General features: G+C 50.9%; 1 protein-coding gene across 1 annotated transcript; it reads right to left on the reverse strand.

Annotated features, from left to right (window-relative positions):
* Nucleotides 1-8,151: 8,151 nt before the first annotated feature.
* Nucleotides 8,152-12,702, reverse strand: EGR1 (early growth response 1). Its single transcript, XM_008520810.2, has 2 exons — nt 11,412-12,702; nt 8,152-10,701 (listed from the first exon to the last, which is right to left on the reverse strand). Exons 1-2 carry the CDS (start codon nt 12,046-12,048, stop codon nt 9,374-9,376), a joined length of 1,965 nt encoding a protein of 654 aa, XP_008519032.2. The 5' UTR covers nt 12,049-12,702; the 3' UTR covers nt 8,152-9,373.
* Between the last annotated feature and the right edge of the window lie 3,880 nt (nt 12,703-16,582).

Consider the following 16,582-nt stretch of genomic DNA (forward strand, 5'->3'; position numbering starts at 1 on the left):
ACTTAACCCAGGCCACCAAAGCAGAGCATGCCAAACTTAACCACTAGGCCAGAGGGCCAGCCCCAGAATGATTTTCTTCTGATGATAAAAATGCCTGCTCAACGTAAAAAATGAAATAAAAATTTCCCACAATCCTACCAAAGTAACAAGTATTAACATTTGACATATGCATGTATGCACATAAATGTATTTTATAAAAATGGACTCATGCCATATAAAGTTTTATATATTACTTTATCACTTAGTATTATATTGTTGACATTTCTTCAGGTCAATAATTATCTGGGAACATGATATATAATGACTGCCTAGTAGTCCATCATGTAAGAATATACTTCAGCCATCATCTATGGGACATTTATGTTGTTGCCAGTTTTTCTCCATTATGAAGAATACTGTAATTAACAGCGATCCTGGAAGGATTGCTAGGTCAGAAGGCATGAACTTTGGTAAGGCTCTTGGTGCCTGCTGTTGAATTGCCCACAGGAAAGTTTGTACCAGTTTAGTCTCCATCAGTGTATGAGATTTTGTGTGTCAAAGTGCTTTCCTGGGGCCTGCCTGGTGGCGCAGCAGTTAAGTGTGCATGTTCCACTTTGGCGGCCCGGGGTTTGCCCATTCGGGGCGTAGGTGCAGACATGGCACCGCTCATCAAGCCATGCTGTGGTAGGCGTCCCACATATAAAGTAGAGGAAGATGGGCGTGGATGTTAGCTCAGGGCCAGTCTTCCTCAGCAAAAAGAGGAGGATTGGCAGCAGTTAGCTCAGGGCTAATCTTCCTCAAAAAAATAAATAAATAATTTTTAAAAAAAGAAATTATTAAAACCAACAAAAAAAGAGCTTTCCCTCCTCTCACATGTGTGAAAAAAGTGAGGTGTTGCTGTAGTTCTCACAATGAATATTTATTTTGAAATCGGGGAAAAATCACATGCTTCTTTTAAAGAGAAGGAGAAAATAAGTATTATTTTTCCCGTTAAACAGATGGGGAACCTGAGGCCCATGGATGAGTAACTTAAAAAGACCTGCTTTATGGAGCCTGACAGTGGGGCCTGAGGAGATTGAAAAAAGTGTTTCTGGATAGAACCAAGATGCTTCTGAGAAGAAAATTCTAAGGACTTTGGCAGTTTCATTAGCCAAAAGTGAAATCTAGCTCCGAAGAGAATGAAAGATGACGCTGAGGCGGCAATTTGGGGGAATCATCACAAATCTGAGGAGACAAAATCAGTTCTGAGGCTGCTGTAATGGGATTGGAAGTAGTAACCACTCTAAAGCTTCTGTTTTATAGGGACTCGAGGACCATCAAAGTTTTGTCTGTGTCATTCATAGAAGATTGAGAACGCTCCCCAAGGTTCTCCTTGGCCTCATCACTGATCTGAGAAGGCTTACAACAGGGCCAAGTCAGGTGGACCTGGGGATATTAAATACGTGATTCTGAGAAGACAGTTTGAGGTGGACAATTGGTGTGGAGATGACTGAAATTTTTTTCTTTATTTTTATTTTATTTATTTATTTTTTTGCTGAGGAAGATTAGCTCTGAGCTAACAACTGTTGCCAATATTCCTCTCTTTTTTTGCTTGAGGAAGATTTGCCCTGAGCTAACATCTGTGTCAGTCTTCTTCCACTTTATATGTGGGTCACTGCCACAGCATGGCTGACAATGTTGTGGGTCTGTGCCACATCCAAACCTGAGAACCTGGGCCACTGAAGTGGAGCATGCTGAACTTCACCACTACACTCCGGGCAGGCCCTGAAAATCAGTTTTGATAAAGCAGCTGGAGGAGATTCACTGTCTCTGAGAAGTCAGTTTGAGGGAATTCAAAGTTGGTTCTAAAGAGATTGAAAGGTGGTTGGCAGGCTGGGATAGTTTTGTTTCTCCTTCTCCCAGAACCCCTCCAAATCCCCTGGACCAACTTGCCCACAGTTGGTGCTCCTTTATTTTTTTTAGTATTGGCCCTGAGCTAACGTCTGTTGCCAATCTTCCTCTTTTTTTCTCCTCAAAGCCCTCACTACATAGTTGTCTATCCTAGTTGTAGGTCATTCTAGTTCTTCTGTGTGGGATGCCACCACAGCATGGCTTGATGAGTGGTGTGTAGGTCCATGTCCAGGATCCGAACCAGCAAACCCCAGGCTGCCAAAGCAGAGTGCACGAACTTAACCACTTAGCCACGGGGCGGCTCCTTTTTTCTTCTTTCTTTTTTTTCTTTCTTTCTTGTTTTTTCTTTCTTTTTTTTTTTTTTTTTATGAGAAAGATAGGCCCTGAGCTAACATCTGTGCCAATCTTCCTCTATTTTATGTGGGATGCTGCCACAGCGTGGTTTGACGAGTGGTGTGAAGTCCACGCCAGGGATCCAAACTGGCGAACCCTGGGCCGCCAAAGCGAGCACGAACTTTGCCACTATGCCCCCAGGCCGGCCCCTGGTGCTCCTTTAATTTGTTCAAAAAATGAGGCACAGTTTGTTTCTTAGGAGTCTGGTTTTTGGATCTGAAAAGGTTCTAGGATGAGAAGTTGGTTCTGAGGAGAAATGAGCTTCCAAAAAGGCTGAGATTGTGTTCTCTGAGGAGGGCACCCATCGCTGGTTCTTTGGAAAGGGCAACTTCCTCATTTGTTTGGGAGCCGAGGAGCCCTCTGGCCGCGGTGGGTCTCCTGAAGTACCTGAGCCTCAGGGATGGGACAAGACACTTCAGGATACATTCATTTCCACCCATTTGCCTCCCCAGATTTCTTACATCCCTCCCCTCAAAACAAGTCCCGAGTGAGAGTCTTAGGAGGGCCTCCACCCCCGCTACCTTGGGGCCTGCCCTTTGGCCTCCAGTTTGCAGATCAGCACCATGATCTTAGAGGGCTGTGTCCTCCGAGCAGAGGGGCTGGTCAGAGCTCAGGCCAGGGCAGCTAGCAGGACAGAGGGTCCAAGAGGGTCACCCCAGGATGGAGGACAGGTCTGTAAGGATGGGATGAACGCTGGGAAGCCCACCTGGTGAATGGGCACTCAAAGACAGGGATGGAAAAGATTTTTTTAAAATAATATTTATTTATTTTTGCTGAGGAAGAGCTTCCCTGAGCTAACATCTGTTGCCAATCTTCCTCTTTTTTTGTGTGTGGGCCGCTGGGACAGCATGGCCACTGACAGATGAGTGGTGTAGGTCGGCACCGGGAACCGAACTCGGGCCGCCGAAGTGAAGCACACTGAACTTAACCACTAGGCTACCCAGGCTGGCCTGAAAAGAGTTTTTAAATATAGCTTTATTGAAGTATAAAGGATTTAAAAATAGCTTTATTGAGGTATAATTTACATACCATAAAATTCATCCATTTTAAGTGTGCAATTCAATGACTTTTAGTAAATTTACAGAGTTGTTCAAACATTACACCAGTTTTAGAATATTTCCAACATCCTCAAAATAACAAGCTGATTTGCAGTCAAAACCTACTCTTAGGCTCAGCCCCCTGGCAACTACGAATCTGCTGTCTCCATAGATTTGCCTTTTCTGGATAGTTCGTATAAATGCAATCATATGATATACATCTGACTTCTTTATCATAACGTTTTTGAGGTTTATCCATGTTGCAGCACACATCCCTATTTTGTTCCTTTTTACTGCTGAATGGTATTTCATTGTTTGGATATACCACATCTTGTTTATTCATTCACCAGTTGAATAGACATTTGGATGGTTTCCGTTTTTTGGCTGTTATGAATAATGCTGCTATGAACAGTCCCACACTTATCTTTGTGTGAACATATTTTCATTTCTCTTGGGTAGATACCCAGGAGTGGAATTGCTGGGTCATAGCGTAGATATTTAACTTTATAAGAAACAGCTAAGTCATTTTCCGAAGAGGCTACACCTTTTTACATGCCCATCAGCAGCGTATAAGAGTTCCAGTTTTTCCACATCCTCACTAGCACGTGTGATTGTGTGTCTGGAAAGGCTAATTGTTGAGGATAATTTTCTAAAATAAGTGTAGCCGCCCATGCACATACCCAGGCAGGCAGCAAATGCCAATTTATCAGAGTTGGGAACACAGACCAAGACCCACCCTCTGGCCTCAGCTGCCCTTTTCACGCTCAGGCAGCTCCACAGTCCCAGGCCTTCTGGGCCCAAAGAGGAGAGAAAGAAGTTGTAGTTACAATACTATCTCAGGACTGAGAGGCGGGAATGAGGTAGGATAGGGTTTGCAACAACTAATGGGTGAGTGGTGCCTGTGTTCCAGAAAACCCATGCAAGGTAGAGCCCACAGGAAACAGTAAAAAAGGCAAAGCGTACAGATGACCTCTTGGAACTAGTCTCCCAGGGCACCTTCCCGCATCCTCTGATCTCAGACCCTTCCTCCTTTTGAGGCAGGAGTGCCTCACCAGTGCGTGGCCCACCATCCAGCAGGTACCCTTCCTCCTTAGAAAAGTATCACTAAGGATTTACGTACATTTGCCAAGCAGAATAAATCATGACAGCATACCTTGGCTAGCCCCAGACATCTCATTACCAGGAAGGTATAAACAAACTGGAGGGAGTTTGGAGTAGAGCAATAAAAATGATGAAGGGGCTGGCTCTGTTTACATGCGGAAAGGTTAAATGAAGCAAATCTTTTAGGAGGTTGAGCCCTGCCTCTGGGAGTGTAGGGGGAGATTGGTGATTATTGCTTTGAGTAAGAGGGAGGAGAGTAAATGGGGACATGGTGGGAAGAAGGAGCCAGAATCGGGAGGCTTCGGAATAAATAAGGACACATCCACATAAGGACTTGTACTCAGATGTTCACAGCAGCTTTATTTGTAATAGCCCCGAAGGGAACCAACCCAAATGTCCATCCACAGGTACAAGATTGTGCTATAGCCATTGCAGTGGAATACTATTCAGCAATAAACAGGAGTGAACTATTTATGCATGCAGCAATGTGGATGAATTTCAAAATAATGATGCTAGGTGAAAGAACCCAGATCAAAACGAATACATAAAATTATTCAACTTACATGAAACTTCGGAAAATGTAAACTGATCTAGATAGTGACAGAAAGCAGATCAGTGGTTGCCTAGGGACACGGGGTGGAAGAAGGAAAAATTACCAAGGGGCATGAGAAAAGTTTTGGAGGTGATGGATATGTTCACTATCTTAAATGTGTTGATGGCTTCACTGTGTACACATATGTTAAGACTCATCAAATTGTACACTTTATATGTACAGTTTATTGTACATCAATTGTACCTCAATAAAGTCGTAATAACAATAATAATAATAAGCCTAAGTAGTGAGTGAGTGAGTGGAGTAGGCTTGTTGGAGAGAGCTCCCTGAAAAGGGAAATGAGGTAGATTTACTTGGGTCTGAGGAGCTGAGCCACCAACTTGACCTAAGAGAATTCAAGTATGCTAGGTTCTAGTAAAGGGAAAAGGGAGATGGGAAGAAACATCACAGAAGTGGAGGGCTAGATTTGCTATTTGAGTGCAGAAATCTTATTAGCACCAAAGGCTTATGGGTAAAATGTTGAAATCTTATTTGCTTGACACTCAATTCTTTTAGACTTGGCCTCATTTCCCTTAGGACCACCGGGATCTCACTCTGCCCAATCTTCCCCTCTCAAACTGCACTGTGTGTGGCTGACCAGGGAAAACAGCAGGGTTGAGGAGAGAGAGGGAGCCTGCAGGGAATATCTCTGACCTTGGAGTACCCATTCCTAACTCCATTTCTTCCTGGGGTTGGGGGACTCCAAGCGGGGGGATGTAGAAGGAACACACTTCAAACCCAGCCTGACAACCAGGCTAAGCTCTGCCTTTCTAAGTGCTTAGAATCTTTCAAAATGGACGAGGCTGAACATTCCTGAAATTAAAGAGAAAAGAGTACCTCTCAGGTACTAGGAGGAAGGGTGAAGGGTCCTTAGAACTCAGTTCTTTCTTTTACATCACAGTCTAAACCCGTCCTCTGCTCGCCAAGTTCCCCGGCCCCACTCTCCTCTTCCACCCCACTCCCCTCTGTCCTTCTCCTCATCCCTGAAGCCCTAGGCAGTGTCCCCAGGTAGCAATCAATTGTTCAACACTATCTGGGTCCCTTCCCAAACCTCAGCCTTTATGATGATGAGAGCTTTTATCAGCACTGCCCTGTGCCCTTGGTTTCAGATTTCCCTCCCAGGAGCAGGAGTTAAAATGAACACTTTCCTTTTTCTTTATACTATAGGACTGTAAAATGGGGCAATTTTTGGGTCTTGCCCTATTTCAACCATGCAAAGAAACTTGAGTTTTCACTCTCAGAACCTAAAGAAACCCTGATGATAGGAGAAAAAAAAAATATCTAGCAGGCGTGTCATAATTTCTCAACAAGCCATCTGCATCAGAATCTCCTGGTGTGTTTGTTATCAAGGTCAGTTCCAGGACCCCAGCCCAGACTTCAAGAATCAGACGCTCTGAGAATGGGGCCGGGAATCTGATTCTGAGGCACTGTAGTCACATAGGAGACCCTCTACTTTAAAGGAACAGAGTCTCTTTGCTCTTTCTTTCACATTTTATTCTTGCCATGGTTAGTTTCTTGGGAGTCTGTGGTGAGAAATTCTTAAGAATGTGTAACAGGCATAGACTTGCGTTCCTGAGCCTAGAGTGAGATGAGGAGGGGTAGGTGGGGCTGGGAAGAGGTGTGCCAATGCAAATATTGTCCCATCAGGATCTGGCACTTTTGCTAGGAGGCTCACAGGGATGTGCCCTTTGCTGGAGAAGGTGGCTTGGTTCCCCCTGCTCCAGGCTGGGGAGTCTGGTATCATGGGAAAGGGCAGAGGTCAAGAGCATTGGTGCTTGAGGGCTAGAATGGAAGAGAAAGAATTGGGCCTATGCCAGGGGATTGCTGTAATTCCTGGCTCCAGAGAGGTGGGTAGGTAACTGAGGAGACCCTTAGAGGGAGGAGGAGTAACCAGGGAGACCCTCAAAAGAAGGAGGAGTAGAGGCAAATGAGACTTCGACTTCACTCAGGGCCTGATAACCATACTGGGTAGGGGGCATACTTCATTGTCCTTGATTTTGGGGGTCAGAAGTTAGGAGGGGAGCCCAGGCTTAGGAATTCCAGGACACCAAATCTATTGTACCCATCTGACCAATTCACAGAAGACTCATATAAGGATTGGAGTTAGTGCTTCCATTCAGTAATCCATCCATCAACTCTCCTGGGCAAAGACCAACCAGTGCCCTCCCTGCCTCACACAAAGCAAGTCAATTGAGTTGAGTCCTACTTACTCTTCCCGACTCAATGTTTCTACCTTTCCTAAGCCCCGGGTGGGTTGTGTGCCCTTCTCTGTGCTCTTACAGAGCCCCATGCTTGCCCATATTACAAACCATAACACCATTTTATAATTTTTGGCTTACATCTCTGTCTTTCCAAATGACAATCTGCATTATTGTTGTGGCCAGCTCAAGATCTCTCACAGAGTAGACAGATGCTCATAAGCCCACAAGGATTGCTCTAGCCATGTGGACCCTCTGGGAGCTGGGGCCAGAGGAACCTGGCACCTCAGACCTTCTACACAATGGGAACAGACTTGGTCTGGATGGGAACCTTAAGACTCCAGGCCAGTCTCCTGCCCACTCTGCCCCGTGTCCCAGGAAGCTGCCAAGGATTGCTGCTCCAGCTGGCAAGTAATGAGATTTCTTCCTGGAAGGATTCTTGGCTTGACTAGTGGCCCTGACCTCTTCTAGGCTTCTTCGACATCCTTAGGTTTCTGGGGACATGGAGGATGGGAAGGAGAGGCTGAGTCAGCCCCAGCTTTGTTGCTGTTTCCCAAAGTCCTTGTGCCCACCCCTTATCTCACCCAAGTGCATATGGCAAGGATTCCCAAGAACCTAGATTTTCCCAACCCTGCATAGAGATGGGGGGCAGGGCTGGCTGAACCTTTGGCGCCAGGAGAATAGCATTGCCTCTGGCCACACATGTTCCACCCCTATCACTGGCTGTTAGCTTTAACTAACCAAGACAAGACTGCAGCCCACCAGACTGAGGAGGAATAGGCCCAGGATCAAGAAGAGGAGATTCACACCCAGTCCTCATAAAGAATTCACTCCAGTGACACACAGTGGACATGACTCTGGTTGGAATACCTTTGTCTCTGTAAAAGCCCTTCAAACCCCTTGAGAGGGACAGCTACTGCAGACCACCCCACCCTCAGCCCAGGAAACACACCCAACCACACCTATTTTATTTTCCTTTTAATTTTTCTCAAGGATATACACCACATATCCCATGGGCAATAAAGCGCATTCAATGTGTTTATAAGCCAAACAGTCACTTTGTTTAAGCAAACACAAGTACAAAGTAAAATAAAACCACAAAATAATGAACTGCATGTTCATAACATATAAAAATTGCCGCCTACTCAGTAGGTAACTACAACATTCCAACTCCTGAATATATTTATAAATTTACATTTTCAGTTAAAAAAATAGACTTTTGAGAGTTCAGATTTTGTTTTAGATTTTGTTTTCTTACATTCTGGAGAACCGAGGCTCGGCTCAGCCCTCTTACTCATTTTGCTCCCAAAGCCTCCCCCAATTCATCACTCCCTGCCCCCCTTAAGGCTAGAGGTGAGCATGTCCCTCACAACTGCACATGTCAAGCCATTAGCGAGGCGCATCACACGAAAGGCACCAAGACGTGAAACTTTTTAAACCAAAAGGACGGAAAAAAAAAAACCACTTTCAAAAAAAAGAAGAAAATCCAAACCATATTTTGCCACATGTGAGAGTACGGTCGGGCAATATTTACAAAAAGATTAACGGAACATCACTCTGACACATGCTCTGATTAATACCGAGGACTGCTGTTTCAAAAAAAGCTTCAAACTTAATTGTCACAGCATCATCACAAAATTAAAGGATCACCATTGGTTTGCTTGGCTTTGCTTTTTTTTTCCCCCCCCAAAGTGAGGACTTAACTCCAAATAATACAATAGAATATGCAAATTATCTTCACATCAAGAGTACCCCAAGAAAAACAAAATCCATGGCACAGACACTGTACAAGGGTACAGGGCTGGGCTCTGAGGGGCCCAAACCCCATTTTGCCAACTTGATTTTCTAGCATTGAAGGGAGCAAGGGGTCAGGCATACGATGGAGATGATACTGAAATGATATATCCAAAATCCATGCAAATCAAGTTCTTTGGATAGAGGTGAAGAACTTGGACATGGCTGTTTCAGGCAGCTGAAGTCAAAGGGAGTAGGGGAGGAAGGGAAAGTGGGCAGAAAGAATTGTTGGCCAACAAACCTTCCACGCCGACCCTGGGGTTGAGTAAAGAGGGAGGATTTGGCTCTGAGGACCTCCATCTGACCTAAGAAGAACCCCCTCCTATGGCCGTCTCCTCTTCCTGTCCTTTAAGTCTCTTGTGTTTCTTTTTCTCCCTTTGCCCTTTCCTTTAGCAAATTTCAATTGTCCTCGGAGAAAAGGTTGTTGTCATGTCCGAAAGCCCTGTGGAGGCGCTGAAGGAGTTGGTGACAGCTGAAGAAGGGAAGCTACTGATTTGGGCTGGGAAAGCAGGGGGAACGGAGGAGTATGTGGTGGCCACCGAGGGTGAGGGGAAGCCACTGTGCACAGGGGACGGGTAGGTCGAGGAGCCGGGAGAGGAGAAGGAGGTGGGCACAGGCGATGGGTATGAGGTGGTGGCTGGGGATGGATAAGAGGTAGTAACCGGGGACGTGTAGGAGGTAGCCACCGGGGACGGGTAGGAAGAGAGGGAGGAGGTGGCAGAAGAGGCCACAACACCTTTGTCTGCTTTTTTGTCCTTCTGCCGCAGGTGGATCTTGGTATGCCTCTTGCGTTCATCGCTCCTGGCAAACTTTCTCCCACAGATGTCGCAGGCGAAGGGCTTCTCGCCTGTGTGGGTGCGGATGTGGGTGGTGAGGTGGTCACTGCGGCTGAAGTTGCGCATGCAGATGCGACACTGGAAGGGCTTCTGGCCAGTGTGGATGCGAATGTGGCGGGTAAGCTCATCTGAGCGGGAGAAGCGGCGGTCACAGGACTCCACTGGGCAGGCATAGGGGCGTTCGTGGGGGGGCGTCTTGCTGGGCCGGTTGGGGTACTTGCGCATGCGGCTGGGTTTGATGAGCTGAGACTGGTAGGTGGTGTTGAGGGCCTTCAGGTCCTGGGAGCCCGACTGTGTGGCAAAGGCCTTGATGGTAGAGAGTGGAGTGAGTGAAGGCTGCTGGGTACGGCTCTCCAGGCCCTGGAAGGGCTTTTGGTCTGGCGTGCCCAGGCCCAAGTCCCCCTGCTGCTGTGGAAACAGGTAGTCAGGGATCATGGGGACCTGGAAGCCACCCTTGGCAGCAGGGTAAGCAGGAGGTGGGTACTGGAGCGCGGTGCCTGCCGAGCCGGGAAAGGCCTGGTTTTGTGGCTCAGGGAAGATGTCAGTGTTAGGCGTGGGGAAGGTGGGTGCCGCGGAGTAAATGGGGCTGCTGTCGTTGGACTGCACCGCACAGCTCAGAGGTGGGCTCTGGGAGGCAGAAGAGGAAGAGGAGGCCGCCGGAGATGGTGCTGAAGATGAAGTGGCCGGTGGGTTGGTCATGCTCACGAGGCCACTGACCAGGCTGAAGAGGGGCTCAGGCCACAAGGTGTTGCCACTGTTGGGCGCAGGCTCCAGAGAAAAACGGCCAGTGTAGGTGATGGGGGGCAGCCGCGTGGTTTGGCTCGGGTAACTTGTCTCCACGAGAACCTTCTCGTTATTCAGAGAGATGTCAGGAAAAGACTCTGGGAGGAGAGAGAGAGGGACGAAGCCTGGTTACTGGAGAGCAATCACTGGAGGACGAGGAGGACCCAAGCCGCCAGGCAAGAGGTCGGGCCGGCTACCATTGACTCCCGGGCTGGTTAATAATTGATAGCAGCAGATTGCAATGTTCCTGGACCCGCTCCAGCGGCAGAGCCCATTTCAACAACAGCTGACGCAAATACGGAGAATCCCCCTCCACTGCAGCTCCCAGAGCTGCACCGCGGCGGCTGCGCGGGCAAGGAATTCCCGCCAGCACTCCCTCGGCTGCGGCTAGTACGCGCCCACTACCCCGGGCAGCCGGGACATCTTTGGCCACAGATCAGAGCCTTTCCTTGGGGACAGACGGCAGGCACGGCCTTTGGGGGGAGGGGGGCCACAGCCCTGCTCATCAAAACAAACCCTCCCCCCGCCTCCACCCACCCACGCAGCCCCAGAGCTCTCCATCCAAAACAAAAGCTCTCTCCTCTGCGTACCGCTAGAAACGAGGTGGGTGGGGGTGGGGGTGGATGTCCCCAGGCATCCCTTTAACATATGACCCTGAGGATGCGAGGAACAGAAGGGAAACCCTACTTGCATCCCTGAGGTCCAGGAGCACTACTGCGGTGAATGGAGCGCTGCAAAGGCTGTGGGGAAGGACTGGACGCCAGGATGGTGGCGAAGGGGCTAATCCTGGGCATAGGCCACCGCTTACCTGAGGTCAGGTGCTCGTAGGGCTGCTCGCCTGCCTCCCCCTGAGGGTTGAAGGCGCTGCTGCTGCTGCTGTTGCTGCTGCCCCCTCCAGCTCCACCGCCCCCGCTGCTGCTGCTGCTGTTACCGCCGCTGCCCTCAGGGGCTCCGGCGGCACCGAGGAACTGGGGAGCCCCGTTGCTCAGCAGCATCATCTCCTCCAGCTTAGGGTAGTTGTCCATGGTGGGCGAGTGAGGAAAGGAGCCAAACGGATCGGAGATCTGCAGCGGGGACATCAGCTGCATCTCGGCCTTGGCTGCGGCCATCCCGGGCGGGCTGGCGAGCTGCTGTTGGGCCGGGTGGGCGCAGCCCGGGGCTGGAGCTGGGGGGACACACTCTCGGGGGCCTGGCCGGGTCACATGCGGGGCGCGGGGCACACTGTGGAGAGTGCAGGTGGGGTCCCCAGGCTCGCCCTCGCCGCCGGCCGGTGTGAACGCGGTGCTGCTACGGAGGCTGGGGCAGGGGCCGGTCCTGCAGCGGCGAAAGCTGGCGGCGGCGGCGGCAGCTGGCGGCGGCGGCGGCAGCGGCTCCCCAAGTTCTGCGCGCTGGGATCTCTCGCGACTCCCCGGATCCGCCTCTATTTGAAGGGTCTGGAACGGCATGGGCCCGCCTCCGTCGTGACGTACATGGCCATATATGGGAAGCAGGAAGCCCTAATATGGCAAGACCGGCCAGGAGGACCCGGAGTGACGTGAAGCCCCCTAGCCGTGAGCGGTGGGCACCACCATCCCGCATCCCGGGCCCTGCGCGGACTCCTGCACCCTGGGCGCCCAGGCATCGGGAAAGCCTATGGCTCAAGCCGCACCTGGGGACTCCCGGACCCAAGCTGCTCCGGAGTTCCCGACTTTGCCCCCGTCCCTTCCCTCCGCCTTCTTCCCTCCTCCCGGAGCCGGAAGCGGCCGGGCCATATCGGGCTGCTCCAAATAAGGCGCTGACCAAATAAGGGTTGTTCCGGCGGGGGATCCTTCCTGCTCCTTATATGGCGTTTCCGGGTCGCTGCTTGCTGCTCCCTGACTCCCCCCTCCTCCCTGGTTCCAAGCCGGGAGCCCGATCGCGCGCAAGAGCGGGGGACGCCCAGGCAGGGAGGGCTTGGGGCGCGTAGCGCTAGCGCACCGCGACTTGAGGCTCCCCGACGGGGCCTGGGCTGGGGAAGCCCAGGCCCGAGGCGGGGGCGAGGGCGAGTCGGGCTAGGGTTCTGCCGCCGTCATCCGGGGCCCGCCCGCCCACCTCTGGGACCGTGGGAGCGGGGCGGGAGCGAAGGGGAGGAGCGGCTGGACTGGCCCGGGCAGAGGCCGCCCAAGAGGGGCGGGTCCTTGACCCCGGGCCTCGACCAATGACACGGTGCCTTTCCAGGTGTCACCGGGGAAACTGAGGCTAGGAAATAGTAGCCAGATGGTTCCTGGGACCCTGGGCATTGCGGTGGGCCGCCTGCTTCTCCGCCATCTGCCAATGGGATGAGGCTGTTGGAGCCTGGGGATCCCTTTACGCCACCCAGAACCGCAAGACTGTTCCCTGGGCCCCTCCTGGGAAGAGCCCACCTTTGGGTGGCGGACGATTGCCCTAAGGGAGACCCGAGTCCTGCTCCCACCAGGAGCTGCTGGTTCTTGTGGTGGTGGGAGACTTTCCCACCTTTATCCGAAACAGGTGGAGGTGGTGTGGGCAGTGCGGAAATCTGAAAAAGGGGCTTCCCTAAAGATTGTCTGGGGACCACAGGTTAGCGCGAGGAGAGGACCTGCTTAGCGGCTTGGTGCTGCCCCCTGCAGGTCCCCTCTCCAGCTCAGTTCCCCTAACCCTCGGCGGAGTGGGCTCTTGCGCCGCCTTCTTGCTCCCCCTCCCGGCTCCTTTGCTGGGCGCCGAGCCAGTCCGGGGGAGCCTTAGACGCAGTGAGCGCGAACTGAGCAGGCGCCGCAGCCTGGGCTCTCCCTGCAGTCCCTCGGGAGCCGCCACCGCTGAGGCGCCCAGACTCTGGGCAGGATAACACTCCCTCCCCGAGCCAGGCCAAGGGTCGGGGGGGCTGAGGGGGTGGGGATAGGGTAGGCGGGAACGATTCCTGCAGGTCTTCCGGGAGCGGGACTCGAACAGGGAAGCCCTCCCCCTCCCGTCTCCCCCGCAGTCAAGTGCGCACCCCAAAGAGAACAGGGATTCCAGGAGGGGAATGCTCCTGCTCTAGCTCTCAATCCAGGGAAGGTGTTGTTTTTCTGAATTTAAAAAGAAAACAGAAAGTGTGTGTGTGTGTGAAAGGAGGGTGCTAACGCCAGGAGTGAAGGGGGCAGGTCAAGGTCTCCATGAACCCAAACAGCCTCAGGAGGTCGGGGTCAGGGGGTTTAAACGGGGCGGGGTGGAGGATAACTCTCTTGGGCTGCATCCCTCTGTATCCCCCCCACCCCCACCCCCCATATATTTTCTTATAAAAATCTGCTTAAGGAACCCAGCAATGAATCAGGAGTCCCTTGTCCCTCTGCTCTAGGTCTGAGCTCCCCATACCAAGTGCCTAGGGCCAGTGGGCCCTCTCCCACCGCCTACCGACTTGTCCATTAGGGGCAGGAGTGATGCACCTCTCTGAGGCCTACTGCAGGGCAGGGAGGCCAGGCCAGGCCAGGCAGGGTCAGATTGTCCTGTGTCTGAATGCCCATTTTGCCATTCCCCAGTAGGGTACCCTGGCCAGGCTTTTTGTATCTCCCTTTCTTCAACTGTAAAACAGGGCTAATGTTAATGATACCTACATGGAAGGATTGTCGTGAAGACTGAAACTTGCATGGACTGCCATCTGTGAAGTCCCAAAACACAGTGCCTGCCTTGCAGTTGGCAGTCGATAAACAGTAGCTATTGTTATTTTCAGGGGCTTTTGACCCACAGCATCACCCAGAGGTCACCCACCCATCCTCAGCCTCCAAGCAAGCCCTAGTGACCCTTTTCTGAAAAGTTGTACAGAAAGGGAGAAACATTCCAATTCTAACACAGGGGACATTGTCCTGAAGAGCTAATCTGAATATCCTTCTTGCTGCAGTAGAACATCATTTCTCAGAGCAGAATTTTTCAACCTTCACTGTGCAGCAGAATCACCCTTGGAGCAATGAATAAGAAAGGTTTTACCCTAGACCAACTGAATCACAATCTTCCTGAACTTGTGGGTGCCAGAACTGAGTAGGCACCTTGTCCTAGGAACCTTGTTCTGTTCATGGGGAGCTTCCCAGACCCCAAGAGCATGTCCTCCTTCCCCAGCCAGGGCAAGCCAGTTCTCCTGTGGTTCTAATGTGCAAGCTGACCTAAAATATCTTCAGGTCCTTGCTGAAGCTGGGCACTGGGAATCCTTAAATCTACAACTTTTGTTTTGCATACCCAACATCAATTCTCCTTTCTTTTCATAACTACTCCCCAGCCAGTGATTTCCTTTGGGCAACCACCCCAATCCATGTGGTTGGGGGAAGATAACCCCATCCTAGATTAGGAGTAGATATGTCACCCAAGCCTGGTCGTCCATCTAGGCTGTTCCAGTCTAGGGCTGTTCCATGTCCCTAGCCCTAGTGAATGAGTCAGGATGGACACATGACTCAAATTAGGCCAATGAGAATCACTTCTGGGACTTTTTCTGGAACTCTTGAAAAGGAGGAATTCTCTTTCCCTGGTGGAGCTAAGACAATGGAATGTAAGGCTGGAGGCCATCTTGCCGTCAGGACTGGACAGCCTTCCTCAGAAAGAAGCCAACGCGCCAAGGAAATCAGAGAGAAGAGATGTGCATACAGAGAGTGAGTCTCTAAGTGCAGCCTGGGCTTTTTAGTTATGCAAGCCAACGAATTCCTCTTTTATTTCATACAATGACACAGGCTCATTTCGATTGCTGTTACTTGCAACCCAGGAGGTTCTGACTAATACACCCATTATCCACACCAACAAAAAACTTTTCTGAGGACTTGCTGTGGGCAAGGCCTGGGGATAAGGCCTAAGGCCTAAGGCCTAGGCCCCTACCTCTAAGGAGCTTACAGCTGGGTAGAAGGGAGCCTGGATTCCATATTAGGAGAGAATTAAGAATAGGAAGCAGCCCTGTTAGCCACCAAAAGTCAGTTACACTAAAGAACGGAGGGGATAAGAGGAGGGAGAGATTCCAGGGGTTTGGGAGGAGGACAGGGTTGATGAAGAGATTTTTGAGAAGAAAGAACACAAGAAGGACTAAACTTTGTGGTGAGGAAGTGAGAGGCACTTTCAGGCGGTGGTTGGGGGTGGCCAGCACAGTCCATGTGGTCTGTCTGAGAAAAATGGACTGGAGTAGAGAGGGTTCCTATTGGGAAGTAGTAGGAGGTAAGGTTGAACAAAACATTCATTCTTTTAAAAATGATTTTTGTCCACTGCTTGTTTCAGACGCAGTGTGAAGTCTTGAGAATTCCACAATGAGGAAGGCAGATGCAGTTCTGCCCTCCTGGAAACTGCTGTTCGGGGTGGGGGGGTAGAAGGAACTAAACAGCTACGCAAATAAAAAGGATAATTTCAGATTCCGGTATGTGTAACATACTAGAGAGGTGAGGGAGGGCACCTTGGAGGAGGTGACGTTTATGCAAAGATATAAAGGATAAGAGGAAAGCAGTTCTGCTTAGAGGAGTGTGGTGGGGAGAGCATTCCAGGTAAAGGGGACAGTTGTGTAAAGGCCTCAGGATGGAAAGAGATGTGGCTACGATCAGTCTGGGGCCTCAGGCTCAGGTGTGAGCAGCAAGAAGGTTGAGGGCTAAGCTGTCCCCTCCACCTTCATCTGCCTTGTTCTGCCCTCTACAGTTCAGACAGAGGAGAAGCTGGCCTTCTCGATCCCACCCCGCTCCACGGTGTATGCCCCTGGAAGGCAGCTCCCACCCAGGGGCAGTGAGAGGAGCTGGCTCAAAGCCCCTGCACGCTCCCCAGACCTGCGCCCTGTTTGCCTTGAGGCAGCCAGTGAGAAGGAAGGCCTGAAACCCTGCTCCCTACTCAGGGTTGTGCTGCTGGCCTATCTTCTCAACAGCAGGGCTGGGGCATCTGAGTTATCCCCACTCTCCCCTGGTCTGTCTTTTGGCCAATGGCACACTTCTGTTTCCTGAGACTGGGGGGACAGGAAGGGAAGGAGACATGGTGACATCGGTCTCTCCTCCCAAGGAGCCAAATCTCAGTTTGGGC

The sequence above is a fragment of the Equus przewalskii genome, chromosome 13 (genome assembly GCF_037783145.1).
Source record: "Equus przewalskii isolate Varuska chromosome 13, EquPr2, whole genome shotgun sequence".
NCBI classification, from domain to species: Eukaryota; Metazoa; Chordata; class Mammalia; order Perissodactyla; family Equidae; genus Equus; species Equus przewalskii.

Bases quoted from the DNA above. Each gene is read 5' to 3' on its own strand.
- EGR1 (XM_008520810.2), bottom strand. From the start codon at position 12,048: ATGCCGTTCCAGACCCTTCAAATAGAGGCGGATCCGGGGAGTCGCGAG. The intron at 10,702-11,411 runs GTAAGCGGTGGC...CTCTCCTCCCAG, and splicing joins CTACGAGCACCTGACCTCAG to AGTCTTTTCCTGACATCTCT.